The sequence below is a fragment of the Canis lupus genome, chromosome 3 (genome assembly GCF_003254725.2).
Source record: "Canis lupus dingo isolate Sandy chromosome 3, ASM325472v2, whole genome shotgun sequence".
In the NCBI taxonomy this organism is placed as follows: Eukaryota; Metazoa; Chordata; class Mammalia; order Carnivora; family Canidae; genus Canis; species Canis lupus.
Window position 1 is genome coordinate 85,279,059 of NC_064245.1, and position 22,756 is coordinate 85,301,814.

At 39.1% G+C, this 22,756-nt stretch overlaps 1 protein-coding gene across 2 annotated transcripts in view; it reads left to right on the forward strand.

The window, feature by feature from the left end:
- The window catches only part of SEPSECS (Sep (O-phosphoserine) tRNA:Sec (selenocysteine) tRNA synthase), a 36,633-nt gene extending 19,935 nt beyond the window's left edge, over nucleotides 1-16,698 (forward strand). For both annotated transcript variants that reach the window (XM_025437218.3, XM_035714442.2), the window contains exons 9-11: nucleotides 9,307-9,400; nucleotides 11,259-11,349; nucleotides 12,467-16,698. In XM_025437218.3, coding sequence (XP_025293003.2) covers nucleotides 9,307-9,400; nucleotides 11,259-11,349; nucleotides 12,467-12,770 — 489 coding nt within the window. In that variant the 3' untranslated portion in view covers nucleotides 12,771-16,698. The remainder of the gene's footprint in view (nucleotides 1-9,306; nucleotides 9,401-11,258; nucleotides 11,350-12,466) is intronic.
- The last annotated feature ends 6,058 nt before the right edge of the window (nucleotides 16,699-22,756 follow it).

The following is a 22,756-nucleotide window of genomic DNA, read 5'->3' on the forward strand; positions in this document are numbered from 1 at the left end:
TTTATATTGTTTATATGAGAGTTTAGTTGTGTTGGATGGCCGTGGGCCTTAACTCTCCTGTAACTGGTTGTTTCACTATGGAAAAGATATTTGAACTCACAGATATTTTTGTGAGGTGTTCCCATTATCCTCATTTTTACAGGAAATGGAAGGACAGAAGAGTAACACGTGTGAGGTAAATTGTGGGACATGGGTTTAAAGCTAGGCAATTGGGCCTTTGATCCTCTATCTTAACCTTAAACTCTACTGCTTTTTTCTTACATGGATGAATAGTCTAGCCTGGTAGCTATGTAGTTGTCTTATATAGCTATCAATATGAAGACTTAGGTCTACTAATGTCCAGAGGAGGCAAAAACAATGAATGAATTTGGTGATTCTGACCAAAACTCAGTTATATTTTAGAAAGGATATAAGGTGTTTACTTGTGTGGAATCTGTTGGTTGAGAACTCCCCCTTCCTGACACCAGGCAATCCTACTGAGACTGTCAATCACAGCATCCCTTCTTACTGTCTTTTCAGAGTGATGGGCATATGATCTGGCTTACGTGGTTCACAGGTGGGCATGCGACAGTAGATCTCTTCCAGCAGGTGTGGTAGATCCTTTAGAGAGAGAGAGAGGGTTTGCTGTTTTGCAGATAGTAAACTGTAAGGAGATAATTTTAATACTCAGCTACCATGTTTCTAGCCATGCCAAGAGTCTTCTTGGGAATTGAGAATATGAGAGGGAAAATGAAACTAAGAGTCATTTGTGTCTCTGGATCCAGCCGTGCCTGCTTGTAGACTTGGCTGTGAGATGAACCAACAAATTCCCTTTTCTGTTTTATTTATTTATTTATGTTTTTAAAGATTTTATTTATTCATGAGAGACAGAGAGAGAGAGAGAGAGAGAGGCAGAGAGGCAGAGACACAGCTAGAGGGAGAACCAGGCTCCATGCAGGGAGCCTGACGTGGGACTCCATCCCGGGTCCCCAGGATCAGGCCCTGGGCTGAAGGTGGCGCTAAACCACTGAGCCACCCGGGCTGCCCCCTTTTCTGTTTTAAATTAGATTTCTAACACTGATGCTTTTTGATTCCTCTTATATCCTTGAGTCCTTCATAATGTTTACCAGCATTCAATTGCTCCTTTCTACTTCCACTACTACAACCCCTTAGCTCAAGCTCTTACCACATCATACCTGGATCGTTACAGTCATTTACCAGGTCTTCTCCTGATCCCCAATTTTACTCTTCTCTAATTTGCTATGTTCTAGACTAGTACCAGACTAATATTTTAAAGTTCTTCAGGTTATTCTGCTTTGGGTTCTGGTTGCCTGCAAGACAAAGTCCATATTCCTTAGCCTGCCATCACGATTCTTTATAGTCTGTATTGGACCCTGCTCATTCATTTATTCGGGCAAAGAGATATTTATGCATAGGCCCTCATTCACAAATGAGACTTATATAGTCTTTACCATCATGGAAATTATAGTCGGGGGAAATCTAGATATTAAATACACTATTATAAATCTGTCTGGCATTATGAAAGGACAAGCAGAAGGTATGAGAGCATGTGTCACCTAACCCAGCTGGGGCACCTAACCCAGTTCTGGCAGGGTTGGGGAAGGCCTCCCTGAGGAAGAGACATCTGTTCTACAAAAGTACAACTCGTACATTTATTAGACATCTATGGTGTCATCATAAAATAGAGTGGATGACTAAAATAACTGTAAAAACTCTTAAAGGGTACCTTAGACTGAGTCTGGAAAGCAAAGTATTGTGCCAGTTATTGGAGAGTTTGTTCTGAATCACTTCATAAAATTGGCTTTCCTTTAGGATAAATTCAGATTCAGTAAGTCTGGAATGGGGCTCAAACAACTGCATTTTTAACAAACTTCCCTGATGAATCTGATGTACATCCTAGTTTGAAACCCATTGTTTGGGGGGCACACAGGTCACTTGTATCTATAATAGAAATTTGGAGAAGAAACACAACAATGTCCTAGCATTTTAATTCATAGGTAGATAAAATCTTATGGAGTTTGGGATGGACTGCATGAGCATCCCAAATATCAAAGCTTAATGATATAACTTGTTAGTTATCTCTTTATTTCTGATCTTTTCAGTTATCCTAGTTATAGTCTTTTCTTATATTGTTGCTCTTTACCTTATAATGATTCCTCTGCAGATTTGGCTAAAAATTCATTTTTGGAATTTATAATAGCTCTGATAAAATTATTACATAAAGTTTTAAGTTAGACATTTAAAGATTACTCTTTATAATGTAGATAGAAACTTTAAAACGTTTTAATGCTGTTGTTATTATATCAAGTAAATGTACTATTTCATATTTCCTGTTTCTGTTCTTGAATTGAAACTGTATATGATAACTAACTAATAATTAAACTGATCTGAGTGCATTCCCCCCGCCTCTGCCCCAAATCCCCATCAAGTGTCTAAATTGAAACTTGGTCTTTGATTACAGGTAGTTTGGGAGACTCCTGTCTCCCTCGGAGTTTACATTCATCCCTCTCTGTTCTTCGTATCCTTTGCTTGATATATTAGGTGCTCATCAGATGTTTGTTGAATGAATCAATGGAAGGGATTTGGGAACACTTAGGTTTAGTTTTGTTTAATCATCTCATGTTTTACACAGAATAAGTATCTTTCTGGAAAATTAGAAAGTAAATTAATTTTTTAAAAGATTGTATTTATTTATTTGTGAGAGAGACAGAGAGAGGCATAGGCAGAAGGAGAAGCAGGCTCGCTGTGTGGAGCCTGATGAGGGACTCGATCCCAGGACCCCAGGGTCACCACCTGAGCCAAAATCAGACGCTCAACCACTGAGCCACGCAGGTGTCCTGCAAATTAACTTTTTGACATTATAATTAGGTGTTCTCATGGAAGTATTTCTCTATATGGATATAGTTGCAAATTTGTGAAAAGGAGTGAGTTAAAATGGTGATGACCTGTTATGTGTAACAGGTCCTGTATTTCTGGGAATAGGTCTTCCTCTTTAGCAGGTACTCCACTTTCAAATTAATTTCTTAATCTTAGGATTTTGGAATTGTTGATTGTAGGGGTACTCTGTCGTCTTTTTGGAATCTAAGAATTTCTGCAATGCCATGGTTCTTCTGACTTTTGACATTTATGGTTTGACTTTAAAATTTTCAGCTACTTCAAGATAATTCCAAATACTCATACATGTGTACATTTTGCATGAAAAAGAAAATCTACCAGCTTTGAGAATGACCATAGGAATATATAGCTTAACTGGTAAATAGATCCAGCAGGTAGCCCAGCTCTACTTCTCATTGGGACTTTGTTCTTTGTTAGTCATTATATAAATATCTTATAGGGCATTTTAAGTTCTAGTGGTATCTATGAATTGAATGACTCTATCTCAGATGTCAGGAGGTTACTTCTCTTTGTAACATTCAGAACTTTGTTCATTTCCTTTTATCTAGATGGAGTAGAGTGGAATACACAGGGACAGGACAAGAATGGGATATAGCTACAGGGTATTAGCATGTGTCTGTAAAGAGTCCTGTCAGCTAATGTTACTTATATTATTATTTTTTAGTTATTTTTTTGGTAAATATTTATTTAAGAGAGAGAAAACACGAATGTGGGGTGGAAGGGCAGAGGAAGTAGGAAGGAGAATCTTGACAGACTTCAACACTGAGTGCAGAGACCTACATGGAGCTTGCTCTCATGACCCCAAGATCATGACCTGAGCCAAAACCAAGAGTTGGATGCTCAACTGAATGTGCCACACAGGTGTCCCACTAATGTTAGCTATTTTAACCTGAAAATTATTTTAGGAGGGAAAAGTAGATGGGTGGAAAGTTTTAGCATTTTTATGAATGTTTACTGTGTGCCAAGAACTCTGTTAGGTTTACTTATTCATTATTTCATGTACTACTTAAAGCAAGTTTGTGAGGAAGATATCATCCCCATTTTATAGATGAAATTGAGGCTCAGAGAAGTTAAGTACTTATTCAAAGAGCACAAAAAAGTGCCAGAACTGCTACTGAAACCCAGATCTGTGTGATTCTAAAGCCTCCGTGCTTTATGTCTTAACCACTCTCTTACTGCTTCCAGTCACTCATCCAGCATTGAGGGAGTGGTTTCCCGCTCTGTACCAGGCATTGGACCCATAAAAATGATGATCTTATGACCCTTTATTCTTAGCTACTGGAGGTATGTAAAACCCCAAAGGCTCTAATATATTAATAGGTTTTATTTAAAATTCTTTGTATAGAATGTACTTAGAACAGAGACTACCTGAAGTAGTAATCTTCAAAGTATTAAAATGCTCCTTTGAGAACTCTGTCATTTTAAGTGAATAAAAGTTTGCTCTTTAACAACTTCATTCAACAGGCAAATCTTTTCATTGAAAAATGTGGATGTCTGCCATAAGCCATAATTGCATATATGTAGCATAAATACTGTTTTTTTATTGGATTTGTTGCAGAAATAAGGGCCTCTTTTGTTTAAATGGACTTGCTTTTGAACTGTGAAAATTTAATCGTGATAGTTTATCGGTTCAGTTCTGGAGAAGCTGAGGTAAAGCTATTTTGCTTCAGCCAGAGCTATTTATATACCATCACTGAGAGCTCCTTTTTATATTATCGGTGTTATTGCGTACTAAAAAAGGAGTGTTAAAAGAAAACTTAGGATTTTTTTTTTATTCCGTGCCCTTATTCACCACAATGATATTTTTAGAGGTTATTTCATCTAGTATATCTCTTCAGAAAGGGCTTTATCTTTTCACAGTAGAGGCAGACAAGAACTCAGCTTGAAGCCATTCCTTCTCAAGTCTTCTTTTTTGAAGGGTGAAAGGATCAGAGAGAGTGGGACTGTGTGTGTGCATTGAACCCCTGCCCTCGGCCCCTTCCCGATCCACGATCCACGCATGTGCTTCACTGATGGGACAGATGACCAGGAATTTAACTGAAGAGGCCTTTAAGAAAAGGGGTTAACATTTAAGACATTATTTCTGTGAGTTTCTCTCTGCAAAAAAGAAAGATCAGTCTTAGAAGTTTCTCCCCACTTCTGTTTGCTTCCAGAGAAGGCCATCATTCTGCTTAGCTTTCCTTTTAGAAGAGTGCTTTGCTGAACCGAGCAAGCAGATAATCACTCATTGTTGCAGATATCTCCTGAATTGGACAAGTGTGGAAGAGCAAGGGCAGTGGGTGGTTGCTTCAATGGCTAGCGTTTGTTAGCTGAGGCTTTGGAAGATCAGCTAAGTTCTAGAAGAACATCAGACATACGACTTCAAACACTGTCCTATAACAAAGCTAGGTTTGGAAACATGACTAGATTTGCAGCCCTAAAAGAGGAGTTGTTGAATCTCAAAAGTGTTGCATTTTAGACCTGGCAATGGCCTCGACAGAAGAGTTGTTGAAAGCAGTGCTTTAGCCTGAGATGCATGGCCTGCTGAGTATGCCCGGGTCCTTTCAGCTGGCCACAGTCAGAGCAGCATATTGCAGTTAGTACTGGTATCTGCACATATGGACCTCTGTGCATGGATCTGTACCTACAGTCTGTTGTCCATCTGCCCTTTCATGGTATTATGGAGGCGTTAGAGCACTTGTTATGTTTCCCTTTTGATTTATTACCAACTCTGTAAGACATAATAATTTGTGAAGTTCTATTTTCATCTTCTCTTGTAACGTGAAACAGTATGTTTCAAAAAGCATGATTACAGAAGACATTGTCCCTTAAAATGTAGTGAATTATGCACATTTGGGGGTTATGGGGAGGGATAGGCTAAATGTTGGGCTTTACAACTGCAAATCAATTTGTGAAAGGCCATGTGAAAGATAATGCTTAATATAATTTAACTTCCCTTCCATTAACATCTTGAACTATGGTGTAAAGTTTTGTATTTTTATTCTAGAAATATAGCTGACATTAGCATTCAGGTATGCAGTTCAGTTTATCTCTAGTGAAGAGTCTTTTAAAATTAAGTTAAATACAGCACAAAAGACATGAAAAATCAATAATATTTCATTTCTTTTAAGTAAGATCTTTCTATATACATTTGCTTTGGGTGCTTATAAATTTCTCCCTTTACAGAAGTATTTTATAATAAATGTCAGTTATAGATTTAACTGTGGCAAAAAAATAGTGCAGGTTTTGTAGTACCTTTAATATATCAGGAAAAAAACTGCTTAGCTAAGTAGTATGTGGGAAATAGTGGTTCAGTCTCCTAAACGATATATTTTAAATGTAGTGATATTAACGGGAGAGCATTTAGGACCTTATGCTGTCAGATATTGTGGGATTCATATATTGTGCATTAAGACATTTCAGCTTCTTTGCTGATTGGATTACGTATCATAGCCCTTTACACTGAGTATTTGCGGATGGCTGTGAACTTGACTCACAAATGTTTTCTTTTTTGTCTTACTACTCCCATGCTAGTGATATTAGTATAATGTTTGTAGTCTAAAGATTTTGACCGCAGTTAAAGCTGAATTCTAGTGGCATTAGGAAGTGATTGGTAGAACCAGTTAAAACTGATTCGTTAAAGTATTAGAAATGGAGTATTAGGAAAATCTGAGTTTTTTAATAGCCATGTGTGCATCGATAAGTTTAAAAGCACCCTCTAGGGGTGTTACTAAGGAAATATTTCCTCTTTTTTTGGGAAATAGCTAACTACAAATTAAGTACATATTAATTACTCATCAGGCTTTTCTTAGTTTCCAGGTGTGACCACATCAGTGATGACCGTGGCAGCCATATTAGATAGAATAATATTTTAAATTTGTCCTTGCTGCTTAAAGAAGTATTTTGCTGTAACTGTTACGGTGGAAAACGGAGGAATCCATAAAAGGCATTTTTTTCTGTCTATCAGATTTGTTTCTGCTTATGAGACGTTGAATTTGAGACTAAGAACTAGACAGACAGATGCAGATTAAGACTTTGGTGTGTAACAGATGATGAAAAATCGGCAGTTAATCTCTAAGTTAAAACATGCTACTGCCTTTTTCTTTTTTTTAATCAATAAAGAGCATTTAAATTAATGATCTAGTTACTTTATAGTAGTTGAAAATATATAAATGAAACCCAGAAATTTTACTGTTCATTAACACTGGTATATAGTACTAAAAGATAACAGATTGTTCTAGTTGCCAGAAAAAAACTCTTCATTTCTACATTCCATTTGATTATCTTACTGTTTCTGATATACTGTGAATATCAGAATATTAGTTGAAGAGAGGGGGGCCAAGAAATCTACTTGTCTAAGAACAGATGCCTACATAGCTTTTTTTTTTTTTTTTTTTTTGCCTACATAGCTTTTTACAATTTGCAAATGGTGGTAACATTTGCCTCCTTAAATATTTCTCTATATATTTTTTTTTAAATGAAAGAGAAAGGCTTATTACATCTAATAGTAACATTTCCTCGTGGCTTCATTAGATGTGGCAAATGTGGATGTTAACTTTTCTAATATAAAAAAAAAATTGGTTTATTTTAGTGATCTAAGACTTCGTGATTCTGACTTCCTGAGAGAATTGATCTTATAAAATAGCCTAAAAATTTAAGAATGACTATTAGTTTAAAATTTTTTAGCCGGGATCCCTGGGTGGCGCAGCGGTTTGGCGCCTGCCTTTGGCCCAGGGCTCGATCCTGGAGACCCGGGATCGAATCCCATGTCGGGCTCCTGGTGCGTGGAGCCTGCTTCTCCCTCTGCCTATGTCTCTGCCTCTCTCTCTCTCTGTGTGACAATCAAAAATAAATAAAAATTAAAAAAAAAAATTTAAAATTTTTTAGGGCAGAGTATAAAATATACCATATTGACAAGGGCAAAAATACTTGGGATCTTAAGAGTAGACTCATTAATAATGAACAAACTTGGTAGGACTTTCCTCTTCTTTATTTAATAAAAGACAGATTTAGTGGGATCAGACTATCCAGCCTTTACCTTAGAGAAACTGAAGCAGTGTTTGTGGCCTTTGAAGTAGAAGTATTGTTTCCTGCTGTCTCTACTTGGGTACTCTGTTGGCCCTTGGCTCTATGGTGTATCCTTAGAGTTTGTGTGTTTTGACTATGACTGGATGAGGTCAGTACACATGCACTTCTTCAGAAAGACTTATTTGGGCAGATTTTTATTTTAACACTTTATAAAGGGCTTACTAGAAAGTAGAACTTTATCTAACGGTTTCCAATTTAATACTTATTTACAGTATTTTGTTAAAACTTTGTTAAACTACTTACATGTACATGTGAAATTTTGTACTTCTAAAATATTTTTTATTTTCTATTATTAGATTTATATTATTTTTCAGAGTAAGACCAAGAATACAATTTTTCATTTTTAGTTGCTTATATTCTTTTGAGATGGAATTGTTAATTTTGAATTTATGCAATTTAAAGGAAATGCATTTTAAACTACTTTTTCGTAAGTCACTTACATGCTAAAAGTCTGGCATATTTTTCTTGGTGTTTGGAAAACAGTAATGAAGAACACAAAGTCCGTGCTTTCAGGTTTTCCCATTTGAGTAGATAGTTATAGGGAGTATTCATTTAAGCAAGTAAATGAGATAATTTCAGATTCTGATACATATAGTGAAGAAACCAAAATTAGGGAGTGGTTGTAGGAGGGAGATTAGGAGTTCATTAATAGGGAAGTCATAATGGTAGGTCCCATGGAATATTCTGGGAGAACTGAGTTTGGGGAAGCAGGCATGAAGGTTCTGACACTGGAAGGAGCTTGACATGTTCAGTGGTTGGAAAGGAGGCTGATGTGGCCGGCACTATACTAAGTGGGGGGAATGACTATTGCGCAGTTGGCTTTGGCTGGGCTAGTTCATTTGGGCCTTATAGGTAAGAGTTTGGTTTTGTAATACTTACAGAAGAGTTCGTCGTTGGGAGGGACATGATCTGATTTATGCTTTTCAAAGACTACTCATGGCCTCTGCATGTAGAACAGACTATAGAGGGGCAAGGAAAGTTGGCAGAGAAGTCATTTAGTTTCTATTGCTGTGGTCCAGGGAACAGATTGATGGCCACTTGGATTAGAGTGGAGGCCCTGGAGGTTCTAAAAAGAGGATAGATTTGTGATAGATACATAATAGTCCCAAAGAAGGAAATATGCTGGTCCTTTGCCTTCTTTACCTAAAGCCTGTGGTTTCTAATAATTGTGGTGGCTTTGAATCTCACTATATTGTGTCAAAGGAAAGAACTGCTCCTAGGGCACATAGATGAGTTAATTTATAGCATAGACATCGCACTAAACAGATTTTGTCTCATTTAATCTGGTAAGTTGCAATAAGCATTTATTTGATTTTCTTTAAATGTAACATTTTGTTGTTGCAGGAAATGTTTTCATATTTGTCCAGCCAACTGAAGAAGCTGTCAGAAAGCTACAATGAAAGACTGTTGCATACACCTCACAATCCCATATCTTTAGGTAATATATTTTTCTTAAGAAAAATAAAAATCAGTGCTGCTTAACCTTTCCCAGCAGGGACTTGGTATTTCTAGAAAGAGTATGAATTCTTTCTGGTTAAAATGATATTTCTAAGTTGAATACAGTATTAATTTGAAAATTGAAAAAGCCTAGCTTTTAGAAATGCTTTAGTGTATTTCTGAGATAAAAAGTATACACCGAAAAGAATCTAAATCACTCTTAAGTTTTTATAATGCATATACAGAAAATGATACTTTAATTCTTTCTAACCAAAATCATTTAGTCACTAGGAAGAGCTCTATAAAAATTTTTTAAAATTTCTACCAGTTAACACAACATCATAAGGTTAGAAATTAAATCTCTATTATTTTTAATGCTATGATTATTTTCCTGAGCGTCTTTATACTAGAGAAATCTGTATTTATGATAATTTCCTTTGTATAAGGACTATATATTTTTGTCATGTAGTATAAGGACTACTAAACAAGATAATACGAATGTTGACTTTTATACATTTAACTTTTAGGTTTCATAATTATCCCTTTTGTGACTAGTCATAGAATAACATGTTTCATTTGTTATGTATATCTGAGGAAACTAAAGAATCAATCATTTGTAACTGAAGCCTTTTTCAGGAATAGGCTTCCATGGAAAACCATTTGCCACCGATGTATAATAAAACCCATCCCACTTAGTCCTTTGCTGGTATATAAACTATGTAGATGTTGTAGAAAATGATATGGTATGATTTAAATCCCAATTCTGCAATGTACTAACCTCTGACCCCCATTCCCCTATCTGTAAAATAGAATGATTCCTCATACACAATTGTTAAAGAATGGTTGAGGGGCACCTGAGTGGCTCAGTCGGTTAAGCATTTGACTCTTGATTTTGGCTCAGGTCATGATCTCAGGTTCAAGCCCCACATTGGACTCTGAGCTCCTCTCCACACAGAGAGTCTGCTTGTCCCTCTCTCCCTCTGTTCCTGCTCCCCTCTCAATAAATAAAATCTTAAAAAAAAAAAAGAATGGTTAAGATTATAAAGTATCTAGTATGGTAAATCAGTCCTCAGGAAATGGTAGCTAATAGTGGTGAGGAGAACATGGCTTACCAACATAACCTCAGTAAGATTTTTGTTTGCATATGCAGAAGGTGATCTTACTTAGTCTTACATATATACTGAAAATATTCCTGAATATTTGAAATATTGAGTATTTGCAATATTCAAATACTGAATTTGAATAAACTACCGTATTGATCGTGTCATTGTTCTATTTTATTGGAAAGTTCACTCTCCATAAGGGTGAAATGGAAAGTCTGTTCTGACTCTTAGTATGTTCGTTTGTATTAACTTATTTTTGTCTGATATGCAAACAGATGCTTACTATAATTTATTAAGTGCATTAAAATGAAATCATGCCATTTGACAATGAATAAAAAGTAACTTCCCCAGCCAGTTACAAAAAATATATGATTCCTTTTGTGTGGGGTACTTAGTGTAGTGAGAACCACAGAGACAGAGAATGGTGACTGTGAGGAGCCCGGGCACAGGGGCAAGAATGGAGAGGTATTGTTGAATAGGTACAGTCTTTTTATCTTGTGAGATGGAAAGAGTTATGGGGATGGACAGTGGCGATGGTTGCACAACAGTGTGAATGTGTTTAATCATGGACTGTACACCTAAAAGTGGTTAAGATGGTAAAATTTTATGTCATGTGTATTTTAACACACACAAAAGTAGAGTCTCCATCAGTAAGTGTTTGGTGGTTTTTTTTGTTTGTTTGTTTGTTTGTTTGTTTTTTGAGTGATTTTGTGCTGGTGAACCAAGGTACAGTGGGATCCTTTTTTTCTTTTTCAGCTATGACACTTAAGACACAAGGTGAACACCAAGACAAAGCTATCACTCAGCTCGGCTCGATGCTTTTTACCAGACAGGTTTCTGGAGCCAGGTAAGTCTGTCTAAAAGAGGTTGGATTTACGGGGCTTTTCCAAGGTAACTGTAATAAAGTACTTTTCCCAAACAGTTGTCCCCCAAATATCTGCTGAGCTCCATGTGAAAATCGGTCACGGGTGAAGAAGGGGTGAGGTGGAGAGTTTGTAAGGCCGTGCTGGCCCACCTGTGCAAGGCCTGCACTGGAAACCATCTCAGGAGGGTGGGACTCCTGTCTGTTGTTACAGGACCTGCAGACAGAGTTTCAGCACCTCCATATGCATTCTTATCCTTATTTTCCTTTGTTAGATAATCTTTAGTGGTGTCACATTGTGGTGTTGGAAATAAGTCATCTTCATTACTAAATTTGGATGAAAACATTTCTAAGGAAAAGCCCATTTCCTGAACCAAAAAGGTTATGCAATTATTGTCTAAGTACTGCCTTTGAAAAATGTACTCTTTGCTCCTATATGTACATGGCTTAAAAATGAATTTCATTTTTCATTTTATATTTGATGAGGTCAGAGAAAAATGACTTGAAAAGAAATATCCTGCTCTAAGTACTCTTCTTTACATGCCTTTATTAAAGACTTTCTCTCTGACTACCAGAGATTAGAGATTTTACATCAAAGGACAACTTTTTAAAAGAAAAAAGCTTAGATTAGTTCAGCTTTTACCTTGATGAACTGTATCCATATACAGCATAGTTTTGATGCTCCAAAAATGGTTTTCTTGGCCTTGCTTGTAGCGTTGCTACTATTTGTCTTTTTGTTAAGGTTGATCTTAATTGACTTTTTTTTTTAAAGTACTGTTAGAAATCTGCTTATGATCAAGTATGCCAATGAAATCAAACTTAAAAAATGCATGTACCACTGCCGAATATCACTGATTGCTAACCACCACCCTGCTGTAAGCAGTTACGGGATTTTTTCCTGGGTCCTTGCTCTAACACCCTCCATTGTACCACACTGATCAGATAAGTGTAATTCCAGTTTGTTGGTTATTTGAGGTGATACACGGCAATTAGTCAAGGTGGTGGTTTGACTTAGAAATTTCAGTATTCCATTAAAGTATGTATATGTGAAGGTCAGATTCCATACTTAGTACAAAAACAGAAATAATCTTTTCCCTTTCAGGGTTGTGCCTCTTGGGTCTGTGCAAACCGTGAGTGGCCACACTTTCCGAGGCTTTATGTCACATACAAATAATTACCCTTGCGCTTACCTCAATGCTGCATCAGCCATTGGAATGAAGATGCAGGATGTGGACTTGTTCATCAAGAGACTTGACAAGTGTTTAAAGACAGTAAGAAAAGAACAAAATAAGGAGAGTAATGTATCTGGAGTTGACAATTATGACAAAACTGAAGATGTGGATATTGAAGAAATGGCTTTAAAACTAGATAATGTGCTTTTTGACACGTACCAGAATTCTTCCTGACATTTGAAAGGTTTCTTTTTTATCATTTGAAAAAAGCGATGAGGCTGCAGTGCAAATAAGCAGTTTAAAGATAAGACTTGAGGTTTCGGAATTGAGAATTTCACGGAGAATATTTGGTCAAGGGATAGAATGTGGCTGAGCGAGCCATTGAGGACTGTTAGGTTCTTTTACTCTTAGACTGCCTCAATCATTATGACCCTTAACAGATAAAATACAATTAAGATTTTTTCTAATTGTTAGAATATTTGTCAATTAAACATGATTCAGATAATTCTTACTAATGTGACAGTCAAATTACTTCTAATTCTTTTTGAAATGCTTTCTCCTAACAATACCATTCACAAATTACTTATGTTTCTGGTCACAGAGAATTTAGAATGATCCAATGCTACTATTTACAAGATGTTGATATGTGTAAGTCATGGTCTGCCTGTGAAATGGACACTTCCCCGGGGAAGCAGAGTCCAGGCGTAAGCTTCAGTTTTCACTCAGTAGCAGTGGTTCTCAACTGGGGATGATTTGCTTATATCTAAGCAACGTGGAGGGACATTTTTAGTTGTCACAACCTGTGGAATGCTGTTGACATCTAGGGGTGGAGGCCAGGGGTACTACTGCTCAACATCCTGCAGTGGACCAGAAAACTTCCCAGAGCAGAGCCCCAAATCTCAGTAATACTGAGGTCGAGGAATACTACTCTAAACAAACTTCCCAAGTAAAGTTTTCCACGGCAACTTTAGTTGTTCAGTAGCGCTTCAAAGAAGAAAGCTCTACAAATGTTATCAAATTATATAGCGTTAGATTCTTAAGTGATAACCAGGATTACCAGTTCTAAACATGAGATCTTAGGGCATTTGTGCGTTTTTCCCTTTGGGCAGGTGAAAGCTTTATTCCACTGTTTTTGCCTGAAGCAGGCTTTGCATATTGGACATTTTGTTCAGCTGTTGTACATAGCCATTATCAAGAGTGGTTAACCTGGGTATTTTTGAACATATTTTTGCTAGGGAGATGAAAATGATGTAGTAGGATAAACAGATGTATTTCCCTCTGCCCACCCCTTCCCCCATCCCCATGCTCACATTCTTCTTAGTCTGATATTCCAGACTTACTGGCTATAACAATTTTTATTGTTTATTTTTGAGAAATAGACTAATGTCTCAAAGCTTGAGGAATTAGTGAAGCTTTTGAGTACACCAAAATGCCAAAGTCCTATTTCTCTATACCTCCTTGGTGGAGCAGTATTCCTATGAGATGCTCACGGGGATAAAGTGTTTCATAGGCAGATAATTTTGGGCCTTTGTAAACCTGCCTATCAGCATGTTAAAGGCTCTGAGATACCTTGGAAGCCAGCTTAAATATGGCCTTAACCAAAGGTGGAACCCTTTTTTTCCAATTAAATACTTACTGACATCCCGCTGAACATGCTTTTGAAAACGTTGCAGTTGAGAATGCCACCTCAGTTTCTGGGTTGTGTTTTTCTTTGTTGATTTAGTAATGTAAACCATCTTAAACATGAGCTCCGACAGATACCACTCCTATCAGTGTGTAAGTTAAAATACTGACACTAACCTGACAACCTTGGAAGTCAAGACTGTTCAGATAAAGTACTTAATTATAAATATTGTAAAGGTTACTCTGAAATTATTATATCTTTGGGGCTCCGATATTTTAGATATCTTTTTTTTTAATAGCTATAGTAACACATTTCAGAGGTGTAAATCCTGGATAAAAAGGTTGTGTGAGGTTTTTTTATATGAATTTGGGACTGAGTTGTAGAACCAATAAAGCCGAAGAGTCCCAGCCATACCTCTGGAGTCTACGAGAGGAAATGAAGCGATGTTGGAAATGTTAAGTGCTGGTGGCACAGCTTACTGTACACATGAGCCAAGATGGTTTTCTAGAACAAGTGATCTATACTGTGTGATCATCATTTAGCTTGAGAAGGCCGGAGCCGAGAGACCAGCAAATGTTTTCTCATCTGCAGTGTATCAGCAGTTCTTGGGCTTCAGCTGCTGAATAGATAATAATTCTAATTGAAGATAAATTACATGAACCCACATGTGAATGATAGATGTGTTGTAACATTTCATTCCTGGTGCATAAAATCAGCTGCAGTTTTTATTATTAGTTCTTTCTTTTCAGAGGTTTTGGAATAACAGCTCTATTCCTGCTGGTTTATATTTGACCTTGAGGTCCTAGAATTCACAAGAGCTTTTGAAGAGGTGCCATAGGTCCTGTATACTCAGGCTTGCCTTCGCTCCTACCCCAGTCTCATTTTTGCTCACTCTTGTCCATTTCCACATGTAACTATAAATAAGTATGTACAATTATTTATTTTAAATTGTTAGTACCAACCAGTAAACCTCATAATTGGCCTTCGTTACCTTCGACAGTGGCTGGGGAGCAACGGCCTGATGCCTTTTCTGATCAGGACTAAGATGACCTGTCTTTATGATCTGACTGCCCTTATTAAGGTTCTCAGGCAGAGTTTGGGAGTTTGGTTTTTAAAGTCATTGGACTGTGGTAGTCTTCCCAGAAAAGAAAATTGAATAACACAAAATATTCTTTAGGTCACTACACAATGTGTTACTTATTCGCTCAGCAGGGAAAGGTGTTTTAAAATCCAGCTCTCAATTTGGCTCTTATGTCCCTCTGCTGATGAATTCTCTATCAGGGAATGATATGTGATACCAGCCTTAAGAGCCCAGTGTTCAACTATAAATCCTTCTATTTAGCTTTAAGTATTAGTTGAAGTTATAGAATATGAATTGTTGAATACAGTTCTGTTCATCCAATAGGCACTTGATACACAGGATGGTAAATTTAAATATAAATTAAGTTTCTACTGATATTTCTCCCCAGCACATAACTGTCCTGTGGTTCTGTTTCTGTAAGCACCCCATCATGCCATCATGACTCTGTCGAGGCCGAAGCTATAGGCTGTGTTTTCATTTGTAGACTATGTGCTTAGAGAGGCTTTAGGAAAATTTAAATGAAATAAAGACAGTTTTTTTTTTTTTAAACCGGTGAGATTACTTCAATCTTGAAATAGCTCAAAAAAAAAAATCTTGAAGTAGCTCATCGCGAGAGTAAAATTCTTGTGTCCCTTCAAAGAGGAGAACAGCCGACAGTTGACAGTAATAGCAGCAAACTGGTGAGTCTCATTCGTGTAGCACTCAGAGAAAGATTTTGCACGCATGTACGTTTGGTACACCTAAAACTTGAGTTTTTTCTTCCCATTTCCTAAGATGTGCTAATTTCTCCCAAGCCCTTAGATGGTTGTGTTATGTCTTGCATTCATGAGGTTGACTTTATTTTGGAACTAGGAAAAAATCCAGCTTGTGTACATAGAAACTTGGTCATTTCAGAAGTGTGGTGCCCTCTGAATAATTTGGTAAAAACTGTGAATATGCTATTAGCACTTAAGAAAGAAATTCCTGTAAGCAGCTTTGCCTTGTCTGTCACATCATGTTGATGATATGTTCCTTATGGCCACTCTTAATGTACAGGTCTGAGACCTCCCCACTGAGTCTTGTGCCTTTCTTCTTGCTTTCCTTCTCCTTTCAGCCATATGGTGTGTACACATGTCAGGTGATGAGTTCAGGGCTAATGAATAGATCTTTATAACATCCCACCTAATACTCAGTTCAATCTAAGGCCTGAGGCAAAATCTCAAAGTGTTTATACCGGTCTTATTTTCATCAAGTGATGTCAACTTGGAACTTTTAGAGAAACGTGAAGACAAGCTATGTTTCACCGTAACAATTGTGAGGGGACTTTACCTACTAGAATTGAAGCTCATGTCAGCCTGCTACCCTGTACGTTTACCAAAAGAAAAAGATGTTTCAAAAAAATATTTTTTGGTGTAGACTGTTTAAAAATAAAAGTGAATTATATAATTTATTACATGAAATAAATTTTCAATAAATCATTGACAGTGCATTACATTATTTTACCTAATCATTGCTGCAGATAAAAATCTGAAAGTACAGATAATGAACGTCAAATTATTGCTCATTTTTTGATTCAGTCATCAGTACCAATCAGCAAGAGAAGTCCTATTTACAATGGGAATCATGAGTCATGGGGTTGGGGGCTAGTTTGTTGCTGTTTTTTTTTTTTAAAAGGAAGGAGATGACATTCCAACAACCTTTTGCAAGGCATCTATTGACTATAGAAAGTTGGATGCATAGAATTATTTAATCTTTTCTAAAACACTTTATTTGAAAATAAAATAGTATTACTGCCTCTTCAGATTTTATTTTTAAATTGTGCTGTTTGAATTTTGCAGGTAGTTCTCATTTGATTTGGAACTGGATCTCTGCACGGGAACTTATTAATAACCATGTGAGCTCACATATTTAACCTCTATCGGCCCCGTCATATGTGAAATGGGTACAATCTTACAGGATTGAGGATTGAATGAGATGATAATATATGTAAAGATTTAATCAGTGCCTGGTATAGAACTTCCTGTTAATAACTGCTATGATGCTGTACATAAAGCTCATTTGTACTAGATTTAAATGGAAAGATACTCATTTTCTAGTTAGTTTAGTAGAACTTTTTTTTTTTTTTTTTTTTTTTTTTTTTTTTTTTTAGTAGAACTTTTTTGAAGGGGAATCATCAATGAATTTTGTCTATTCTCCAGTGGAAATTAAAAAGTATGTAGTTGATTTAATTTTATTTATTTTTTATTTATTTATTTTTTTGGTTTTTAATCTTTTTTTAATAATAAATTCATTTTTTATTGGTGTTCGATTTGCCAACATACAGAATAACACCCAGTGCTCATCCCGTCAACTGTGTAGTTGATTTTAGATCTTTTTTTTTACTTTCAGAATTTTTCTATTTTGGTTTCTATGAGTTCCTTTTTGTTTTACACTTGAGAATTGTTCTTAAGAAACAGTAAAGATGCATTTGCTATTTTATGCACCCGAACTCAGATCACAGCTCAGGAGAGTCGTACAGAAATAGTTCCTGGCACAGTGACTTCATATCGGTTGTATTATCGGACCAAAGTTTTTGGTGTAGCCAGCAGACCAGTGAGCAGAGCAGTTCATCATATTCAGCCCTATTCTTAGATGACTCTACACATTCAGTAGAATGACTAATGACTCCCAAATTTACATCTTTTAGTAGACCTCTTTCCTCAACTCTGCAATTGTAAGAAACTGTCAATCACTTCTTGGGTGTCCGTCTGTTGAACCATCATCTTCCTCATGCCGAGGGCGATCCCTTGATCTTTTCCCCAGAAAACCTGTGAATATGTCTTTTCCCCAGAAAACGTGAATATGTACAGGTCTGAGGCTACCCGCAGCCTTCCCCTTCTCAGTCGAATATGTTTCTGTTCTTTCAATTACTTAGTCCAAAAACTGTGGAGTTATCTTCTGTTCCTCTCTTTCTAACATTCTGTGTCTTACCCATCAAAAAATCATATCGAATCTACCTTTAAAAAATTATCCAGAATCAAACCACTACTCACCTTCTCCTCTGCTAGCAGCCCCACCTGAACTGTCAGTGTTTCCCGTCTGGATTATTGCAGTACGCCCCCCTCTCTGTCCTCCTGCCATCAAAGAGGGAGGCAGTATGCCGCCTGTCTTCCATCCATGCCCCTTTGTAATCTATTGGGAATATAATATCCAGGGGGATCTTTTTAAGGCATGGATCCTATCAGCTGTCTGCTCAGACTCTTGCGGTGTGAGTACACCCAGTATACTCATGCTACTGGGCATAAGCCAAAGTCCTTGCTGTGCCCAAAGTTCAACAGCATGTGGCCATCCGACCCCTGCCTCCCTTACTTTTCTGGCCCTTCTTCCTACTCTTTACCTTTGTCTCCTCCCTCTGCTCCGGCCTAACTGGCCATCTTGCTGTTCCTCAAACGCTATGGGTGCGCGTTGCCTCAGAGCCTTGGTTCCAGACATCTATGCCCCGTCCACCCGCCCGGGAACACCCCAGCCCAGATCCTTGGCTAAATGCCTCCCCGGCTTCGTGTTTTTAATCAAAATTTTCCTTTTCAGTGATGTCTACTTAGATTATCCTTTTAATTTTTTAAAATTTTTATTTATTTTTTAAAAAGACTTTGAGTAGAGAGCACACACATGAGCAGCAGGGGGTGGGGCGGAGGGAGAGGGAGAAGCAGACTCCTCCCTGAGCAGGGAGCCCAACCTGGGGCTCGATCCCAGGACCCCGAGATCATGACCTAAGCCAAAGGCAGATGTCCCCACACTATTCCTTTTTAAGACCCTGGTTATCTCTGCCACTGTAACGGCATCTAAATATCATCTTAAAACCAAGAACAAAGCCTCAGTTTTACCGTACTTAAGAATCTCCTGAGGTTCTTGTTAAAATGCAGATTTGAAATCAGTAGGTCTGGGGTGAAGCCAGCATTTCTAGCAAACCCTGACGTGATACTGATCCCTCGGGCCACACACAAGGAGCAGAGGTCCGGCACACTACGAAGTTCACATTATTGTGTCCTCCTGTTTGTCTCTCCCTCTGGCTAGAGCGTGGGCTCCACTAGAGCAGGATCTTTGTTTTGTCCACTCATGTATCCCAAGCACCTCGAGAGCCCCTGGCACGTGACAGACGCTCAAATATTTGTTGTAGGAATGATTCCGTGGGCACTGCTAAATATTTATATATATATATATGAAATCCCATCATGTCTGATTGGAGCTATTCTGCAGTTTTCCACCGGTTTTGGAACGGAGCTCCCAAATTCCTATTAGTTATGGCAGACACAGAGGTACTGCTCGGACCCCCCTTCCAGAGAGGACTTGCTACCCAGCTGCAGGGAGCATGTGCTTTGCTGACCGCCTCCCTGCCTGCCTCAAGTTTAGCTCAAACCTCAGTTTTTGAGCCAAAGTCACCCCCTTGGTCAATTTCCGAGCAAGGCAGCGTGGTGCCAGGCCTGGTACCAGGGCCTGAAGGATCCCTCGAACGGGCTGTCTCTGCTTCAGAGCCCCTCACGGGGCTGGCTCAACTTGGTGGGGTCGGCACCGCAGTCCGACGGCTCCCCCTGCCCCAGCCTGCCTCCCCGCTCGTCTTTACAGGCGTTCCTCCCGTAAGCCTCCGGTACTCTTAGGCACAAAGGGAGGCACGTGTCTGCTTCCCAACCTTTCCCACCTGCTGCCTCTTCCGTGCGCCTTCTCCCTTGCTCGAAAGACACCGGCCAAATCCCAAAGGCATCTACTTACTACTATTTAAATAATACCGATGCATAGTATAGTTCCTCGTTAGGCTAATTGCTCTTTCATTTGTTGGCCATCACAGATTCTTACGTTGTCTTAGTCTGGCATCATCTGTTAGCTGTGTCATAACTTAAAATACTGATTTAATGTTTTTGAGTGTGTGGCAAGACATCAGATTTGGCAGAGCTTTGATGAGTGGTCCATATTCTGCGAGAGACCTAAATCACCCACCAGCCAACTTTCAGGAAGAGTTTCATTCGAGGCGTGTTGTGGCTCTGGAGTAAGTAAAAGGCAGACTTCACCTGGGCCTCGCAGCCTCGCACAAGTCACTTTTGACCCATCTGTGAAATGGGGACAAAAATATCGAAAGGGGTTAATAAAGATTGCATTAAATCATGGATATAAATCACCTAGCCAAGAGTCTGACGAACAGCAAGTGCTCTGATAGTAGCTATTTTTACATGGTGGTTCTCAAAAAAAATGCTAAGTATCTCCCATAAAGTAGCACCAAAACCAGTCATCGTAAAATACAGCTGTGTTTATCGGCCCAATGTTTATTAAACCCTATTAGGTCAGATGAAGAAAAAGAACACTGAGACCAGAACTGCACTCAGAGTCTTGGTTCAAGCGGCCTCTTTGTTGTGCTTTGCCCACTTCCTTCCTTGCTTTTTGCTTCCGCCCGACTTGCTGCTGTTGGAGTCGTGGCTCTTACGTCTGTTTTCTCCTGTTAAAATGCAGATACAGGGCAGCCCGGGGCGGGGGTCTCAGCGGTTTAGCGCCGCCTTCAGCCCAGGGCCTGATCCTGGGGACCCGGGATCGAGTCCCACACCGGGATCCCTGCATGGAGCCTGCTTCTCCCTCTGCCTGTGTCTCTGCCTCTCTCTCATGAATAAATAAAAATCTTAAAATAAAATGCAGATACATCAGGGTGCCTGGGTGGCTCCGTCAGTTAGGCATCTGACTCTTGATTCCGCTTAGGTCATGATCTTGGGGGGGGAGCCCCGCATCAGCTCTGCACTAAGCATGGAGCCTGCTTGAGATTCTCTCCCCCTCTCCCTCTGCTCCTCCCGCTGCATGTGCGTGCGGGCTCTCAAAATAAATAAAATCTTAAAGTAAAATACAGGTACATTAAGAAGTTGAGAGCTGCTATGTATCCTTGTCAGCAGCATCTTGGTGTAGATGAGTTTATCACTTGTTTCCCTAGGAGTGGGTTAGTTAATTTATTTTTTAAAGATTTTATTTATTTACTTGGGAAAGAGAGAGAGCACAAGCAGAGGGAGCGGCAGGCAGAGGGAAAGGGAGAAGCAGGCTCCCCGCTGAGCAGGGAGGCCCATGTGGGGCTCGATCTCAGGACCCTGAGATCATGCCTGAGCCAAAGACAGACTCTTGACAGACTGAGCCACCCAGAAACCCCAGGAGCAGATTATTTAAAACAAAGACAAAAAAAAAAAAAAAAAAGAAAAAAAGTTTTATAGAAAATTTCAAGCATGTATAAAAGCAGAGAGAACCACAAAATGAAGCCTGTATCCATCACTGAGCTTTGACGCTTAACAACTTGCATCTCATTTTGTGTCCCCAACACCACCTTATTTTAATCAAATCTCAGGCATCACTTCATGGACATCTCCTTTCAATATGTATCTCCAAAGTAAAGGACTCTTAAAAAAAAAAAGTCACGATACACCATTATCACAGTTTTTAAAAACTTGTAATATCTTGATATCATCAAATATGCTGTCGGTGTCCATTTTTCTAATTACCTTTCTTTTTACACTTGAGTCAGGATCCAAATAAGGTTTCCTAGGGGTAGGGGCGCCTGGGTGGCTCAGCAGTTTGGATGTCTGCCTTTGGCTCAGGGCGTGATCCCGGGGTCCTGGGATCGAGTCCCACATTGGGCTCCCTGCAGGGAGCCTGCTCCTCCTTCTGCTTCTGTCTCTGCCTCTCTCTCTATGAATAAATAAAAATCTTAAAAAAAAAGATTTCCTAAGGATAGATTTTAGTGGAAAAAGGCGAAGAGGTGAGAAGCAGCTCGAGATGCCAGTGAAAGTGCAGTCAGTGCAGAGAGGAGATGCGAAACGCTCGAGACGGTGTTTTCTAACAGCTTTTCTTTTCTTAAAAAGATTTTATTTATTCATTCCTGAGAGACACACACGGGCCTGGGGGGGCCTTGGAGGGCTGGAGTGGACGAGACGCTGAGAGGGGCACTTCTGCTCTCCCCGACCCCAAACGGGTCCCTCACACCACACAGGCAGAGAGGACTTTCAGCTAGGAAGCCGGGCGGGGAGCCCCAAACAACGGAACCAAGCCCCCCGAGCCCCTGTTAACCTGGAAACGTGATGGAGCCCCCCGAGCCCCGCCGCACCCCCACTGAGCAGACAGTCGCACTGGCCCGCGGATCGCCGGCGGACAGCCGCCCCCGGGGCAGGGCCAGGGCTGAAGCACGGGGAGAGCAAACCCTTTGCAAGGTAAAAAGTGGATTCGGAGAACATTTTCGCAGCTTTCGGGTAAACTTTCATTTCCTTGTAAAATGCATGGAGGTCTGTTTCTTCAGCTTCCCTGGCTGCTCCCACCGTGTCCAATGTATGTCCCGTTCGCCAGTGACTCCAACCTTCCCGGGTAGGGGGGACAGGAGGGTAGGGGGGGCAGGAGCCTTTGGCACAGCAACCCCGGAACTTTCTGAAGACCAGTAAAAATACTCTCTGATTTCAATCTACCACTTACAAGCACACGGACCTTTTAACATTAGGAAATTCAGCATTTTGGGTTTTGGTGGGGTTTTTTTGGGGGGGGTGGTGG